General features: G+C 38.0%; 1 protein-coding gene across 2 annotated transcripts in view; it reads right to left on the bottom strand.

The window, feature by feature from the left end:
- spock1 (SPARC (osteonectin), cwcv and kazal like domains proteoglycan 1) overlaps nucleotides 1–19,471 on the bottom strand; it is a 133,006-nt gene that overhangs the window by 59,588 nt on the left and 53,947 nt on the right. Inside the window, exons 3-4 of one of the 2 annotated variants that reach the window (XM_030145283.1) lie at nucleotides 13,859–13,867; nucleotides 9,430–9,475 (exon numbers count right to left, since the gene is read on the bottom strand). In XM_030145283.1, the coding sequence (XP_030001143.1) occupies nucleotides 9,430–9,475; nucleotides 13,859–13,867 (55 nt within the window). The remainder of the gene's footprint in view (nucleotides 1–9,429; nucleotides 9,476–13,858; nucleotides 13,868–19,471) is intronic. The other variant, XM_030145282.1, reaches the window with a different exon arrangement.

The raw sequence follows: 19,471 nt of genomic DNA, 5'->3' as shown, positions 1-19,471 counted from the left end.
TGTTAAAAGGGAGAGAAAAACAGCTAAGTTTCAGGATGAAGATAAAGTGGAGTGTGAATTAAAAGATGGGAATTCATGTGTGACCTGAAAAGGAATCAGATCATGGTTAATGTAAGAAATAAAAAGAGGAAGGTGAAGTGTTCTGATATGTCTGACACTGACCTCGTAGATGAGTTAAGTGAGTTTTATGTGAGATTTGAAGCACATGATTTCAATCATTAATTCTCTGAATTCTCACACAAGGTGGGAAGTTGTAAAATCTCTCTTCTGCTCTTCCTCTTTGACCTCCTCTCCTATTCTTTCTCTTCTGTTTATGCCCCAGCAAATGCATGTTACTAACTTGACTTCTTTCCTGGAGTCTCTGCGCTTTATCGCCTCACAGGTTTTCCCAGGATCATCACAGGTTTCCCATGGATGAGCTCAGGACCTGCTGCTGAGGTCCTGCTTCTCTCCTGCCTTCATCGTCATTGCTCACTTTATCCATATAGTTGTGATAGTGTTTATTATAGAATTCCATAGATGTTCAAGTTCAGCTTGCTGTGCATCAATTGCATCCATGTGTCTCCCCCTACTCCCCACCTTCTACCCCTGTCCCCCAGTCTCTCTCTCTTTTTTTTCCTCCTCCTTTACTCTCTCTCTTTAACCCCAACTGGTCAAGGCAGACGTCCATCCTGCAGGAGTCAGGGTCTGCTCCAGGCTTCTGTCTGTTTAAAGGAAGTTTTTCCTCACCACTGTCACCAGTCACAAGTGTTTGCTCCTGGAGGATTCTGTTGGGTTTCTATAAATTGGCTTGAGAGTCTGGTAAAATTTGATCGTTTGATTGATTAAAATAAAGATAGATGATGGCAAAATCTGTAAATACTTGAGTCTCATCAGGCAGAGCATAAGTCCTGGTCCTGAATGTCGAGGTAACTACTGAAATGCTGCTCCAGATCACTAATCACAGGGCAAAAATGTGAATATGAAAACAAACACCTTCTCCCAAAAACACAGGAAAGGAGCAGATCCAGAGGTCAAGTCCATTCAGACCCCTTGAATCACAATATGGTGGAGGGCAATTATGGGTTTTTGCCCAGTGACGCCAAAAGCACATCTTTATGTGGTATTTTTACATATTTTTTAGTCTTCTTTGGAGCAGCAGAGTATTAAGTAAGTTTGAAGAAATCTGTTTTACTTCCAGTGGTTGATGTTATGTCACCAAAGTCTTTGGGTGATTACTGCCATATGGTTCTTACTTCTGTCAAAAGGGAAAGTTTTGAATGAATTATGAAAAATAACATTTTAGATACAAGTCAGGATAGACTGGACCCTTTTCACTTTACTAATGAGGCACAAAAGGAGTTGAAAATGCAACCGGAACCCTATTAAATCTATTTTGAAATATATACAAGAAAACAAAAATGAGACAGACTGCATTTTATTGCCTTCTCATCTGCTTTTGACTTCAAACAACCTCACATTCTTGCACAAGGTTGTTACTAAATTTTAAACGGGATGTTCATATTGTTTCTTGGCAAACTGACTTTAAAACAGAACGAAAACTTCGACTTAAAAGTTCACTGTTTACACTGGTGTTTCTCCTCAGGGCTGGATCCTTCCTTTGCTTCTATTTGTTTTATATAGTGACATAATAAGCATCAGGCTGCTACAGGAAGGCAGGTATGTTCTCCAGAATGTAGATGATTCTATAACAGCCAATCTTCTGTATAATGAAGAACAGATTCACAGGTCAGTCAATAATACATTTGTTGTGGTGTGATCAGTCATGCTTATGGTTCAATGTAATAAAGACCAAAGAGATGTTCATTGATTTTGGGAAGAATTCCACTTCTTTTGCTCCTGTCTGCAGTTTAGCAATACAAAAACTTAGGGACCATCCTGACTTACTTTCTGCCAAAATCAAATTTATTCATAAATAAGCTTTCTGAAGGAAGTGAAGAACTTTTAATGTTGAATGCTCCTTACAGAAAAGATATTGTGGTTCTTTTACAGTCATCGTTAAAAATTTTATCTGATCTTCTGGTTTGGAAACTAGGAATCTGCTGGGAAGAGCTGTGAGTGTATGCCATAAAGATTCAGGACTGAACCTCGGGGATCTAGGCCATTTGTATCAGGTCAGACCCACTGAAAAGGCTCAGGTCATCATGTCTGATTCCCAGCATCCTTTAAGTCCTGAGCTCTGCTCTCATCAAAGCAGAGGTTTTATCTTCCTACATGTACAAAAAATAGAGATAGGACGTCATTTATTATAAATATATAAATGGAAAGGATTCCCCAGGGACCTTTCTGTGTGGAGTTTGCATGTTCTCCCTGAATCTGCATGGGTTCTCTCTGGGTACTCCGGCTTCCTCCCACCATCCAAAGACATACACTGATAGGTTCATTGGTTAATCTAAATTGCTCATAGGTGTGAATGTGAGAGTGATTGGTTGTTTGTCTCTGTGTCAGCCCTGCGATGAACTGGCAACTTGTCCAGGGTGTACCCCCCCTTCACCCATAAGTAGCTGGGATAGGCTTCAGCAACCCCCATGACCCTAGTGAGGATAAAGCAGGTTCAGATAATGAATGAATAAATGTTAAAAGGATTCCCCAGCATCACCATTTACACATACAAAGCCAATTCCACAACAACAAGTCTCCAAAAAGTTGGGAGAGGGCCATGTTTATTACTGTGTAACATCCCCACTTCTTTTAACAACAGTCTGAAGACATCTGACACTGAGGAGACCAGTTGCTAATGTTTTGCAAGAGGAATGTGGTCTCATTCTTGTCTGAAGTTGAACTCTAGCTGCTCAACAATCCTGTGCCATCATTGTCCTATTTTTTGTTTAATGATGTGCCAAATATTTACAATTGGTGAAAGACCTGAAGTACAGACAGCCCAGTTCAACACCAGGACTCTTGTAGTACTAAATCCTGCTGTTTTAATAGATATAGTATGTGTTTTAGCAGTGTCTTGTTGAAATACGTAAGACTTTACCTAAAACAAAGACATTGTCTGGCTGGGAGCATATGCTGCTATTCCATAGGCACTAATGCACGTCTGTACCATCAGAGATGCAGGCTTTTGAACTGAGTGTTGGATGGTCCTTCTCCTCTTTAGTCTTGAGGACACAGTGTCCATGGTTTCAAAAAAGAATCTCAAATTTCTATGTCAAGGTTCAAGGTTCATTTCATTGTCTCCCATGGGAAAAATTTGGCTTAGACAAGGGCAAAAACAAGCTGCACTACAACACATACAACAGAACACATGCTACGAAAAACACATAAAATATGTGACCTATAATAAATAGGTTATAATAAGTTAAAGATATTATAAAGAAAACACACACACACACACACACACACACACACACACACACACACACACACACACTGGAAACAGGACGTGATGAGTCTGAAAGAATACTGTTTGCCTGCCTGATGGTGGCCTGTATAAACCCATCTTGGGGCATGAGTGGAGCAGGGGTACCTATGATCTTCACCTGGTTATGAATCTGAGTTTTTGATTTGACTGTCAGAGCCCCAAACCAGCAGGTGATCCCATACCAAAGTATGGACTCAATGGTTGCACAATAAAAAATCTACATAATTTCTCTACTGACACCAAACAGCCTGAGCCGTCTGGAGACACTGATGTATTCTGGCACAAACACTTGCCACCTGTGTGTGCCAGCTGAGGTCGCTATTAATGCGCACACCTAGGTACCTAAAAGACGTGACCTGTTTAAAGTAGTTACCATGTATGGACACCAGACTATGGTCACCCACTGATATAGGGTCTAACAGTATCTCAGCAGTTTATTCTGTGTTAATCTGCAGTTTGTTGGTGTCACACCAGTCAACAAATTTATCCATAGTGGATTTATGACTGCCTGGATTATGAGTGAGCAAGCAGAGGAAAACAGTAACGTCAGAGAACTTAAAACTTATTTATCGCAGATGATCACAGAACAGTTGTCCACTTTGCACCAGTCCAATTCAAATGATCTTCAGCCAAGAGAAGACTACAGCGTTTCTGGATCATATTCACATACTGCTTGTTCTTTGCATGTGTCCACAGACGGTGATTTCTGGATATGTTCCTAAGCCCATGCAGTGATTTACATTACAGAATCATGCCCGATTTTAATGCAGTGCCATCTGCACATCTGGAAGATCACTGACATCTGATACTGACTTTCAACCTTATCCCTTGTGCACAAAAAAATCTTCAGATTCTCAGAATATGTTCCACTATTTGTAGATATAGATGTACGTATGTATATATATATATATATATATATATATATATATATGTATATATATGTATATGTATATATGTGTGTGTATGTGTATATATATATGTATGTATGTATGTATATGTGTGTGTGTGTGTGTATATATATATATATATATATATATATATATATATATATATATATATATATATATATATATATATATATTTTTTTTTTTTTTTTTTTTTTTTTTTTTTTACAGACTGGTGAACCTCTGCCCATCTTTACTTCTAAGAAACTCTGGCTCTCTAAGAGGCTCTTTTTTGTGTCCATGCCACTGACCTGTTGCCAGTTAACATAATTACCTGCAAAATGATTTTTAGTGTCTTTTTATGGCTGATCAACATGACTTTTAATTACAGTAGGTAATCTTATATGAGGTGATCTGTCTGTCACCTTTCTCCAGTCAAATCTGAGGTGACAATCTGAATGTTACGCACAACGACTGACCTGAAACTGGGCCTTCCAGTTTTATTTTAATGCTGCACAGGCTCTATCCCTCTGACATTTTCAGCCCTTTTGAGTTTTTTTTTGTGTTTGGTGGACTAAATAAATAAAGGTTCATGGCTAAACCAAACAGACTAATCTGTGTAACTAACGCAGTGTGGAGATAATTATTCATTCATTCTTTCATTTTCAGTAACTGCGTAATCCTTTGTAAGGTCATAATGGGGTTTGAGCCTATTCTAGCTGACACTGGGCGGGGGTATACCCTGGACAGGTTGGCAGTTCATTGCAGGGGGTGAAGACGATTATATTCTGTGGAATAATGTTTGCTTTAAATAACAACAGGCAAATATCCAAAACAAATATCTCAAGTAAAAACTGTTTGTTGAGAAAACCCCCAACAAGAATGGACTGCAGGTCTGGTCATACAAATAAACAGAACCACTGGAAAACAGAACCACATCCAGTTTTAGTAAACAGCACTGCCCTGGCAGTTTTTAAATGTAGTACACCGATGAGCTGGAACATATGTTCTAATGAGAGAGGCAATAGAGCCAAATGGCTTTACAGACCAGTTGTAAAAAGCTGTCTTCCTTCAATCAAACGGCTGGGTTTTGTTTACCACAGCTCTAAAATAAGCCTCTGCTGGACCTCATTAATCCACAAAACGTCTGGAAAACTGATTTACCACAAGTGAATCTGTAGACTTTCCATTCAATACCACCAACAACTAATTTGTGATTCTACTGATTCCATTCATTAGATGGTATAGAGGGAAGCATTAATCATCAAGTGATTCATCAAGGGAGTGGATTTTCCTCCATCAACCTTCCTGTTGCTGATTAGTCTCCAAGGGCGACCAGTGATTCATTAGTCAAACTCAGATCAGCAGGAGGTGATTGATGCTGGCATCTTTTTGCCTATATTGACCCCCAGTCAAGTGCCTCAGTCATACTTGTCATTTCAACATGATTGCTGTCATCTGGATGAGACTGCATTTTGGGATTTTAGATGACTAACCTAAAACCTTCTTATTTTTATTGCTTCATATCTATCAAGGTGCTGTTGAGCATAAAACTTTTTAAACTACCTACATGTAGAACAGCAGCCTTTGAAAGCTTACAGCATCTTTTGTCTATAAACTAAAATGCCCTTTCACACTAGTCTGGAGATCAATATCAAAAATAAAGACATTAGATGCAATAGTGAATCAGTATTTTATCATTTCTTTCATTCTGTTGACAAAATAAATGTCAAAAGCCCTCGTGTGACTACTGTTGTATTATCATAACAGATTCCCATTATGAATCTGAAAACCACATTCCAGGGTTGTAGTAGACACAGGGGGAGCTGACATGCCCAGACCTCCCCATTTCTAACAACTTGCTCCAACTCCTGTTGGGTGGTCCACAGTCACTCCCAGGCCAGCTGGGAGATATAATACCTCGTTCTGGGTCATCCTAGGACTACCTGGCCCTGGGACTGTTGCCGAGTGCCTCTCTTTAGTGGTTTGCTATGACTGGTAGACCTCCAAGGAGAGGTGCTCAGGGGGCCTCCTTACCAGGTGCCCAAACCACCACACTTGGCTCCTGTCAGTGTGGAGGAGCAGCAGCTCTGCTCTGAGCCTCACTGGTAGGGATGTGAAAGGACTGGTTCCAGTGAAGTACTAGTTCCAAATTGTCTAATCAAATGGCTCAGAATTTTGCCTTTTTGTTCAGCTCCCTCTTCATTACTACAGGCTGGTACAGCTGCTGCCTCACTGCAGAAGCTGCACCCAATGTTTGGATGATCTTACAGCAACTCATGAGACATACATATGCATAAACTCCTCCACCTAAGCTGGATTCTCCCCACACCTCAAGGGAGCAGGCCATCGTCTGACAAAACCTAGGTCTCATATTTGTATATACTAATACGTTTTCCAGCCAAACGCCTTTGCTCATCGCAGCTATGCCATGATGTCCAGTCCATGAAAAGCCCAATGAGTGGAAGACGCAACGTGCATCCTGTGTGAACACACACACACACACACACTAGGCATTGGAAACTGGCTCTTATTTAGTTGCTGTCAAATTATTTTGCTGTCAGTTACTCAAAGGAGTGCAGTTTGTATGGAAGTAAGTGCAGAGTGTAAGTGCAGCATTCAGAGCTCTGCAGCAGGGGAGCCGTTATGATGCAGCTGGAGTGCATCACTGCAGCAGAGCAGGCAAGGCAAACACCAGACTGAAAGATTTTTCTTTTTTTATGTTTCAGCGCTTCCTCACAGAATATGCTTCCAGTAACTACTCTACTAAAAGTTGCACATATCTCATATTCAAGAACACACCACTGAACACAGCCAAATGTTGTGACTCACATGCATGAAGTGTGCTTTGTGATATGTGCAGTGTAGGAGGATGAAGAAAGCAACACTTTCAGGAATAATGTGAAATATTCTTCAGAATATAATTAATTGCTTCTGCAGAGAATTTGTAAAGGCCAGACTGCTTTGTTTCCATAAATAAAGGAAACCTATGGCTTTTGTATGAAAGCTGGACTGTCTGACAGCTTGCATTTGAGTGTTTTATACACCTAGATAGTGCATGAGGTGCTGGTTGTTTCTGTCAGGGCAGTGAGGTCTTTCTATCTAGTGTGTTGTATTTGTTATATTTCCATCTGTAGCAGTCTGTGTCAGTGGCAGCAACAGGAAGCACTATGTTTATTATCTGTCCTAGTTCACAGAAACAATAAAGTATGAAGTATGTTGGATAGACACAGTTAGACTGGATGGTACAAATGCTTTAGTGCAACTAAACCAGAGAGACCACATGTAAAGAACAGTGTTTCACATAGATAGCTCTATAGTGACATTTTTTTTGCCTTGTAAATGACTTTACCATCTAAATCTGGCTTCTGTACATATAATACCCCTGGCACAGAGCATTCGTCTCTAACATCTTTAATCCCCTGTTAGGAGAATGACACATTGTTTACTTTGTCTTCAGACGCCTCAGAGAAACCAGAGAGTGCCACCAGAACGTGCGGCACTGAGTCGAGGCTGTTCTCATTAGGCACAGTATCCACGAGGAGCTGGCCCAGATAAACCTGCTTAGCAAGTCTTTCCCTAAAGAGTTACAGTTACTGTGCTAGATATGCAAAAGCAAGCCAGCACAAAACGGAACAAACTCACCAAGGAGGTAGAGTGATTTAAAGTCTGGTATGCATCTCAGAAAGCTGCAATCCAATCAACCTTAAACAGTGAATGTGAGACAGAAAAACTGAGAGTGTGAGCGAGTGTTTGTAATAATTGGGTTTAGTCAAGAGTTACTAGAGGTCTAATATCATTATACACTTGAGTGTGAATGATAAAGTTAACTTGGCAGTGCTGCCATAGTAGGTCCATCCAGCATGTAACTGTGAGAAATCAAAGCAATTTGCCTTAGACCGACAAACGTGTACATGCAAATAGGTGATAGATTTTTGGCAGTGGTCACGAATCAGCATTGTCCAAACTGTAACATCATAGCAGGTGAAGCAACATAAAAACATCATTGTTAATTGCTGTAGACATACAAGGAAAATAAAGAATACATGATTTGTTATATTTTGGTTGGTTTTTCACTACAATACATGTTTACTCAAGTGGAAAAAAATAGTAGTGACAACACTGATAACATGGTCAGTTGGTTGTTTATGAATAACTGCCAAGTGTTTGTGTAGTAGATCTTGTTTGTGCAAAATGCAGCCAAATTGTGATTGTGATATTAATTGAAGATACCATGAGCATGACAAGACCTACTATATGTGACCAAATGATAGGGATGGTGATAGTTGAAATGCAACAGAAACAGGTGGTATAAGCTGTAGGCACTACCCACCCAGTCATATGTAGCCTTTGGAATATGTTTCAGGCAACTGGTGTATCCTGTGATACTCTTAGGAGAGGCCCACCATGTACGACAACAATGATCCAATACCACTGTATACGCCCTTTGTATTTATGTGATTGTTCCAGACCTGCTACGTAGAGTGCCAGAGAGATCCCTAGGTGTCATGATCCTAGAATCAGGACTCACATGCTGCAGCGGCATCTGAGACAGCAGTATGTGCCTATTACCATTTTTCTTTTTTGTTCATTATGATTTAATAAACATTTCTCACTACATTTTATATCTGTTTTACACTTGTGATATTATTACAACATGTGAATAATATGCCTTTTTTATAGCTCTCATAGAAACTAAAAGCAATATGAAAAGGACAGAAAGTCACTGATTCCAACCAAAAGTGTTAAACACAGAAGTTCCTCGAAGAAAGTAAATCATTTATTTATTTATGTATTTATTTTTTTGGGGGGGGGTGTCTTTTTTTGCTTATACTCAAAAACTAAAATTTTCAATTCTAACCTTACACTAATACTATGTTTTATCACTGTATAACAGGTGTTTTGTTATAGCACTTATAATTCTTAGTTACAATTATAATTCTTGTAAAGTATTTTGTAGTTTTATGTCATCTTACCTTTTGTTTTTAATTCTCTGAACATTATTGATGCACCCTTCTAAATTTTAGTTTAAAAGTTGATCTAAAATTCAGTGATGACTTTCATACATTTAGGATTTATATTTTTTGTATTTCTCAGAAATTACTGAGCTCTGATACCTGAGTCTTGGTCCTATATCAAGTTTTCATTAGTATGAACAACAAAACCAGCAGGACTCACCTTGGTCTAGAGACTTGGCAGGAGCCCAGCTTTTGAAGTAGTCATCCTGAGTGGAAAAACAACAAACTAGGTTATAAAAAAAAAATAACTTTACATCAGGAATATCATTGACATTTTTTGTAGACTGGTGAGAGAACAGCCATCATACTAAACTAAACAGAGAAATGGTTTGTGTTTTGAAAAAAAAACAAAAAAAAACAAAAAAAAAAACAAAACAGAATGATAAAAGAGGAAAAAAGAAAAAAGAAAACATGGACCAGATTATGTGTATTTGGGGAGTTTCAAATAGGACACAAATAGAGAAACCTGCAGGAGACACACCTGGGAATTGCGCAAGATTACAAAGAAGGATGTTAAACTAGGACAGAAGGATTTAATGTCAAGGTCGATATGGACGTCTCCACTTAAAAACCAAGGAAGATCTGTTGTTGTTGACATTAAGGAATGGGGAGATTGTGTTTTTTATGGTATGCATTCATGATGTATAGATTATATATTATAAATATTACATATGTTTAACTGTAACAATAAAACTGAAAACAGATTGCCATAATTAGGTTTTTGAAGGCAGATATACACTTAGATTTGATGGCTCCTTATAGTGAAACTTGGTGTTAGATATGCCCTCCCATCAAGATTAATGTGTATGAAATGTTCTTTAGTACAGCCATTGCCTTTGCACTGCTGTTCAATGCTTTATACATAGGTATCATGCATACAAATGATATACTGGTTAACAGTCCATGGACCAGTTTATAGGACTAACAGATGCACACAAGAGTGGCAGCTCCTGCATTTCTAGTTGGAAATGCAGCTGCTCCATTGGCTGCAGAATAACCGCAGCAAAAGTAGTCGTGCATGTCCATTTACAGCGTTCAGTCACGTGACTAAAAGGAGTACTGGAGGGCAAAAATACTGATCCCACATGGAGATCAATATTAGCCACAGCAGCCCTGTCAATTTCACATCTATTTCAAGCCATGAATACTTAAATCACCTCTCAAAAGAATTAAAACAAAGATATGTGGTAAGTTTTGGACACTTGTAATCGATACACAACTCTCACTGTAGTATTTTAGTAAAAACTTACAATTTCCTGTCAGAGCTGCATTTGGTTGTTTACATACAGTATCTATGGATCGTATCTATGGGGAGTCCCTCCTTTAACACTGCTGCCAGGATGAAACTCAATAAAGTGCAGATAGTTCTATGTATTTCACATGTGGATGGATTATTGCTTCTTCTGCTGCTGTTTGGGTCTGTGAATGACAAGAAAGTCTTTACTGCTAAAGGAGAAGCTGATCGGATAATGTTAGCTTACCTACTTAACAATGGCTTTTTAATTTCAGAATGCTATGGCAGTAGTAACAGCAGAAGTATTCTGATTAAACCAACACAAAATCCTATGAGATACATTAAATCTAAACATGCTTAAGGTGCCAGATAAAGAACTTCTTTAATTTAAATACAGTCCACAAAGGTCTAGTGCCATCTGTATTCACCTGGCAGCATTAAGAAGGACAAACATATTTTCATGTCTGAACTTTCTTTCTCAGGTGGGATTCTGAAGAAGAGGGGTTCTTTCCTTGTCTGTCTCTGCATCCAGCTGAGCAAAAGCCATGTGGCAATTCAGCTAGATAAAATAACTGGTAAAAATAATGGGGGGCAGCAGATGAAAGCTGCCTTTGCACACATGAAAACTATAAAACCTCTCTTACACTTGTAGGGGCCGTTTAGGTAACTGAGGTGACTTAAGCGTTATCAAAAATATACATTGTTAACTAGAAGGAACTATATGCACATCATAGATGGGGCAGCCACGGCTAAGATGGTGGAGTGGGTCATCCAGTAACCAAAGGGTTCGAATCCCCCTCTGTCCTAGTCATGTGCTGTTGTGTCCTTGGGCAAGACACTTCACCCTCCTTGCCTCCAGTGCTGCTACTCACACTGGTGTATGAATGCGTATGAATGTTCGGTGGTGGTTGGAGGGGCCGTAGGCGCAGATTGGCAGCCACGCTTCCGTCAGTCTGCCCCAGGGCAGCTGTACAAATATAGTTTACCACCACCAGAGTGTGAATGTGTCAGTGAATGGATAATGGATCCACTGTACACGCTCTGAGTATGTGTTCATAGAAAAGCCCTATATAAATCTAATCCATTATTATTATTATTATTATTATTATAGATGGGTGCAAAGGTTCAGTAAAATAGCATAATAATGTCTGTATACTTGCACCAAACTGCTTTTTTTTTTTAATTAATGACTGTTAATCTTTATCTAAGTAGAACTACAGGTTTTCTGAAATGATGAATATCCAAGTAGGATCAAAACACTGACATTAATAAAGTATTTTTGTGGCTTGCAGGAAGTGTGCAGGTGTTATATTTCTTCACTTAAAAAAATGTGCAATATCTGAACCAATACTGTGAGCTTAGTTTCAGATAAAATCAGTGTATTTTGATTGCAGTGGAGGCAATTTAGAGTAGTTTCATTGCAATGTGCACAATTTTTTCTCTCCCTCACCCCCGTCTCTCTCTCTCTCTTTCTTTCTCTCACACACACACACACACACACACATGCATGTAGCTGTGATGTCTGCATCTAAAGTAGTACCTCGAGTGAACCATATGTGTGTCAGCAGGGAGCAGGCCTGTGTCAGTGACACTGTGCAAACCAGGCTGAGAAATCCTGCTGTGTTTGAAGGAGGGATCTGTACCTCCTTCATTATTGAATATGTGGAGAATTGGGTGTGTGAGGAAGTGGGGAACTAAATGAGGCAGCAATATGAAGCAATGTGAAACAGTCCAGAAAACATGTACAGTTGACCCACTCTTCAGTCCTCATTCTAAAATTGACAACTGCCGACATTTGAGCCAACACAAATATTTAAATGAGGAGCTGAAACCTAATTAGCTTCTCCCTTAGGTCCTCACTTCACTTATGTCCTTGCTACTTTTTTTTTCTCTTATTTCTTGTCCATTTTGTCTGTCATAAAAATGTCATTATTGCTGTGAAAGTGAAAAGATGGGTGTTTAAAAAAAAGAAAGCAATTACTTTAGAGGTCTGACTTAATCATAATATTTATTTCAGCTTTCTTAGCAGTGCAATGTACACCAGTTTGTCAAATGAGGAAAATAAAAATATGTAGAAGCTCCAAGGAAAAAAATTATTAGGAATTTAATAGCATTTTAAATGAGTTTCAAAGTTTATATAATTTCAGTGTTATGTTCTGCTGTAAAAATCATTGAAAAAATCCTGGTTTTAGAGGGGCTCTTTATGTCTTAGACATAGATATACCTTCATTAAACCTTTTTGTAGAGTTAATGCTAAGGTGGGTCTTTACTGATAATACAAATAAAAAGCTACATAAAAATAAATGTTTTTTTTTTTTTTTTAACAAATCGGTCCAAAACCCTTTTGTTACACCAGAAATTCCAGTATGATAATAACAAAAACAAATAAGAGATATTTCAATGACACATTACTGTCATAGACATTGGTTCAGGTTCAATCTAATAGACGTTTTTCAGTGTCAATGGCTGGATGCTGTCATCTTCAGCCTATGAAGTCTACTGGGTTGTTCCTGGGCCAATTTCTAGGACCAATATTACTCTAAATATTTGTGCCACCTCCAGCATCATCATAACAATACATAATTTCACTTTTAAGCCGACGCATTTTTATCTTAAATTTAGGCCTCGAGACCAGTCAAACATAGCAACCCTCCATGAGTTAAACTTAGTTAAACTGTCTAAAAACTAGTCAGTTAACAATGATGATTTTATTGTGTGTTGGATATCGTCATTTCATTATTTACTGTTGCTGGTTTTATTGTTTTCACAAATACGTTACGCACACTGTTGTGAAGCACTTTTACTTGTATTGAAAAGTACTATACAACTTAAGTTTATTATTATTCCTTTAGTTTAAGTTTATTATTATTATTATTCCTTTAGGGGCTTCGGTGGTTAAAATACAGTGCAGCCCTAGAACACAATCCCATAGTCTCTGAATGAACAGCATACTGAATTGGGTTTTAACAATTTGGTACACAAATGGTTAACATCTCTCTCTCTCTGTGCTGATATTTTTGCTTTGCAACAAGGAAAAATGAAAGCAACTTTCAACTTTTTTAAATAGTTTTTATCCCGGACAAATGCCAGCACTGTGTGACTGCAGTTTTGTATTCTACTTTATTATTGTCAAATAAATAAATCCAGCTGTATCTATGTGCAGGTTTTAATATGCAGTACTGCACTAACTTTGCCAGGCCAACCACCCAGTCTGCTGTGCATTCAAATCAGCAGCTCTGCGACAACGTCTTAAATGAAGTGTCAGAGAAACACTACGATATCTACGGCTTCCAGGAAAGGTGTTACATTAAGATTCAAAATATTATCAAATTTTCAACACAATGGTTTTACTTACCTCTGCTTCCTTTTAAATGATTGCAGAAGAGAGAGGCAGAGGAATAGAAGGGAGAGAGGAGAGAAAGAAAGGTCAGTGATAATGGCACAGTATGTGATGTCTATCAGGTCTATTACAACCCCATGTTACTCATTCTGAATACTGAGCTCGACTCCAGAGATTCATTTAATAGTAATCTGATTCTGAAAGTGGTAAAATACCACAGGACGCACACATACACACACTTGTATCCGTGCGTGCAGCCTTATGAGATAGCCTTATTTGATGTGGCATGTAATTTGAAACACATCGAGAGCAAATTGTACAGGCTTGGAGCACAGGCACACTCTGGAGGAAGGACAGAGAGATGACGGAGAAGGGAGGAGAGAGGAGAAGAGAGAGCATGTGATTTATTGTACTGTGAGGAGAGCAGCGAATGGCATGAAAGGCTTGTTGGTGTGTTTACAAGGTCCACTCTAACTGTGATGGATTAATAGATAAGAGTACACTTAATTTTACCCCATTTCCCCAAATTTGTGACATGCAGGTATTTTTCTTCGGAGTTCATCTCAATCTACAGGTTCAAACATGTTGTACGCACAAGAAAAACTTTCATTTGTTCACATCACAGAACAAGTAAAGGTTGTGCCGTAGTCAAGGTGCTACTCCTTCTGGCGTCTAGCAGCCGGCGTTACTTAAGGTTCACAGCGGTTTCTACCAACCCTCTTATTATTCAGCCAGAGTCTCGGGGATGACCTTTCTATGCCCAGGGCCCCCATTAATATTTTAGTGTGCTCATCTCAAAAACATTAACTGGGTGTTTAGCTCACTGCGACACTGCCCCAATGTCATTCAAACCCTTCAAAGTGATTACAAGGAGATAAAAACTACGTCGTTATTATCATATCTTCTTTGTTGGAGGTGGGTACTAGAATATGTAATGGCGGAAGTCTTTCAACCACGTTCGTTTAATGTTGCGAGTGCACTGCAGGAGCTTGTTGGCAAGCAAAAAGTTGAATCGTTTAATTAAGTCCTTTTTGGGGTTTAATTAAAAATCTGTTTAAAATGTAGCGCAACAGCTGTCAGTGAAATTAGGATTGTTTTATTATAAAAGTGTACATGATGCTGGTGCAGTGCTCCTATTTTGCACATTTTAATTTGATTAGGGTTAATTGACTGCATGTCTGTGTTCAAACACCTCCATAAACCAGCGTGTTGTTCATCGTGTTCTTCCATTAGGATTTAGAGGCTGATGCTTTAGCAGCGCCGTGTTCAAATTAAAGTGCTATGTTTTATACAGTCCCACTGGATTTGGATTTGGAAAAGGGGCAGACGAGTCCGTGAAGAAATGGGAGAAGGTAAAAACTACTGGGTGAAAATAAATACAGTGTGTAGTAACAGCAGCTGATGTGGGAATTGAATGTTGGGCTTGTGCTTATAAAACCAGGTTTCTTTGTGCTTCATGTGAACATCGCAAACACAATAGATACAAAAAAAAAAAAAAAAAGGTCATACTGTAGCTTGACATCACTTCTTAGGAAAATGTTGACATGGATAATAATGAACCAGAACTATTTTTGTCCTGTAGTTAACCTTTCCTAAGTGACTTAAATGACTTAATCCTGGGCATTTTGTTTGAAATATTTAATTTGTGATTGTGTAGATGTTCATAAAAACTCAGAGCAAATTCAAAGTTCCTCATATCAAAACAGAGAAAACTGAAGAAAAACTTACTTTTTCAAAAAAAAAAAAAATCTATCTAAAAAGAAACCTCTACAGCCACTCATTTGTCAAACTACAAAGGTTTTAGTGGTGAATTAAATTGCATATTACCTGATTTAAAAAAAAAAAAAAAAAAAAGTACTGATAGGATTAGTGCAGTGGTTCCCAACTTTTTTTGATTCGTGACCCCATTTTAACATCACAAATTTCTGTTGACCCCAGAAAAAAAGGAGCCTTTTTTTTTTTTTTTTTTGATAAAATGAATTTGTTTTTGATCATGTAATAGTTTGCTATACTATGTTGCAAATAAATGCTAATTTTAGATGACATTTAGTCTATATAATGTATATTATTATGGACGGAGGCAGAAAAGCCAGGTGTAGATTACTGCACAAAGTGAGAATTTTATTTTCCTTGGTCAGGATATGTACAGTCAGTCCAGCTTGGATTTACAAGGCTGACAATTAATACTGAACAAACAATAACTCAAACTCTGAATTATGAAAGAGATGCAGCATCTGAAACTGACCACAATGAACATTTAGAAGATAAACAGTACCACAGTGCTTCAGTTTCTTCACAGTTTGTCATGTCTTTTATGGATTGGTCTCTCTCAACTCACTGTATATTTTTTATTACCTTTTTTTTTTTTTATTTCTAGCAATTACTAGAAATTTCAGGTGACCCCATTTGAATTCCAGTCAACCCCACGATTGAAAAACACTGGATTAGTGGTTCAAAAGTGATTACACATTTTACATAAGTAAATGACTTTGGTTAGTGGCGACTGTTTCTGAAAGTTAACAGACGACCAATGCCTTTCTTTAACTTGTGAAGGTAATCTTTAATTTCTGTGAGCTTCTGGCAGGAATGTGCTGTTTTCTTCTTTGTCATCTGATTCGATTTTTTGTCTCTAAAGTTCAACTAGATACACCTGAGATCTCATCAGATAGCAGAGCCCTGTGGGATCTCACAACAAGAAAAGGTCAAAGGAAAGCAAAGAGGGAACAGCTTTCACCAATTAGCTTCTTTCAGCAGGAGTAACCTCCACTACACTAGTGTGCATGTATGTTTGCACACTTTAACTCACAAGTAGGTATAAGTGAGTTTGCACTAATACTCACATTAACATTAAAATAGGGAAATCCACGCCTGGGGTGCTGACTGAAGATGTCATAATCAGGAGATGAGGATGCAAATCTGGCCTCTTGCTAAAAACTAAACAGCATTAAAGATTTACTGTGTACTTTATGCATTTTATTCATCGATTTGGAACCTTGCCGAATTCTTTCCCTCCCTTTTTCCCCATCGTCTGCAACATATTTTCCTCTCCTCCTCCTCCTCCTCCTCTCCTCTTTCCTCCTCAGGGTAAATCCTACCCATAGACAGGCACGGGTCTGGGATCTGATCAGCATCCAGAGAAGTTAATATATGAGCTATGTGAGCAGATAGCAGAACAGAGCAGAGTGGATTTTAGAGATACACTGAATCAAATCTCTTTACTGTTTGGTCGCTGCTGAATGCTGAGTAGGACCAGAGGATATGGTATGGCTTCTGCACCAACACTAGAGTGACTAAACATACATTCATTCAGACAAGCAGCACTAGCTTTGAGAAGTAAAAGGCACAATCCAAAAAAAAAAAAAAAAAAAAAAAAAAACGTGGCAGACATTAAAAAGAGAATTTCAGTTCTGGTTTTGTATCCATATATTTGCAAGAAGCATACATAGCTACACTTTACCTTTTGTTTATGGGCTACAATTCATTGTTACCTTTGCAGCAGTGTAAAAGAATGACAGTAGTAAAGGGTGGAAAATGTGACTTTACTACAAAGGAAACTATGACAGGGCAAAGGGCAAAGCATGTGCAAAGCTAATTAGCTGTAAGTTATTTGATTGTATTAAAGGGGTCATATTTTGCTAACCCCTTTTTATTAGTCTTTGGTACATTTATTTGTGCATTTGGACCCTAATAGTTCATAAAGTTTGAGTTTGAAGGTGCTGCAAAGCTATCTTTATATTCATTTTGGCACAAATCAAGTGGATTTCTACAATACATTTTAATTCCTGCTTAATTTGTTACATTTTAAGACTAGTTACATCACAACATTTGCACATATAAGGTCAAGACTGCTGATGAACATTTCTCCAAGTACGCCATAATTGTTTGTCAGCAGCAGCGGTTGTAGTAAAAACTGAAAATATGTCCAAACTTTGAGCTGATTACCTAAAATGTTCAATTGTTGGTTGTATTAATGAACACAAATGGCTCAACGGGACAGAACTCATGGTCAACAACCTGGAGGGGGTGGGGCATGAAGGGGCTCCTGTGCATTTAAAGGGCCAGCACTCAAAACGACCTTTCTGGTGTCATTACTTCGAAATAGGGTTGAAGATGGACCTGTGGAGTTGAATTAATAAAGAATTCAGACCCAAACATAGCATTTACAGTTTATGTAGACCACAGAGAAATGTTTTAAAAGTTATAATTCCATTTAAAAAAAGAAAAATATCCCTCCTTTAAGAGTTAAAACTGCCACTAGATGAAGAGTTTGTCATTTTAGTAGTCCTGAGAGTAGTGTGTGCAGGCTAAAGCAAACAAATGTAGTTTCTCAATAGTGCATGAGGGTGGATTAAAAAAAAAAAAAAAAAAAAAAAAAGCTAAAATGGGTCACCAGATGTACTGTACATTGCTGGCTGTTAATATTCCTGGGAAGCCAGTCAAGACTTTTTCCTCTACATGCCTGTGCATCATACATTTATAGTACATTGCAAATAGCAATATTTATTTTGCGATCATATCTATCAGCTTATCTCTCTTCCATTCAACACACACACAACCAGACACAGACATAGTACCTCTGATAAGTAACTTATCTCATTAGTACGCACATAAAAATCTCATTAGAAAAACAGAAAATCGTGTTAAATAAGACAGTCATGCACAGAATAGTACTTGCACCAAAACCTTCTGCCATGATCAGACTGTGCTATGTTTCTGTCTCAGTTTAAGGTTGGGTTAAATAAGGCGATCATTAAATTATAAATTCACAGCATGGCTCCGAAAATCTGAAATTCCTCACTGGCCTAAACTAATTTCCGGCTGCCATCACTAATGAATAGTGCAAAATATCTGGTGATCCATGTGGGACTACTACTGTAACTATTCCAATGACAACAAATATTTAAGCATGTAATAAAAGATTTATGGAGCAAAGTCAAACTGGAACATGTCACTGAGGAGACAGAGGTCTACACATAATTAATTAAGCCCAAATGGTTGCAGATTCACTTGAATGAAGAAATCTACTGTCACAGACACAGATGAGTGAAATAAATGTATTAGTTGACATAAATTAACACCTTTATTACATTGAGATGTTATAAAACTTTTTCATTTTGAAGGAAATCCATGAGATCAGGCATATTATAGTCAGGTTTCCATTTAATGTCTCCCAAATTTGAACCAAATCATAAAATCTGTAAAATAAAAGGATTAAGTAACAAAAAGTCAGAACTAATGCACATTTCCATTCACTATTGTTGTGTCGGTTCATGTTAATAAACATTCAGTACATATTAGTGTAATGTCATACATGTAATGTTTTGTCATCATTTGAGCAAAAAGGCTGAGACTGAAACAATAATGAATCATTATCTAGGTATATGTGATTCAGCATTTCATTCATCAGTAAGGATGGGACTTGATAAGAATTTAAAGACAATTTTGCTTATCGATCTGATTCCTTATTGATTTTCTTATTGATTTTCATTGGGTGAGGGAATAAAAGAGTTTTAGATTTCCATCTCTGCAGAGGAAATATAACATATACAGTATGCAAAAATAATAATAAGAGATGACGCCAGGCCCGGTTTGGGGGGGTTGTCACACCACATGACCGTACAAAGTGAA

Source organism: Sphaeramia orbicularis, chromosome 10 (assembly GCF_902148855.1).
Source record: "Sphaeramia orbicularis chromosome 10, fSphaOr1.1, whole genome shotgun sequence".
Lineage (NCBI taxonomy): Eukaryota > Metazoa > Chordata > Actinopteri > Kurtiformes > Apogonidae > Sphaeramia > Sphaeramia orbicularis.
The sequence above is the reverse complement of the archived record's forward strand: the minus strand, read 5'-3'. Positions and strand labels throughout refer to the sequence as shown.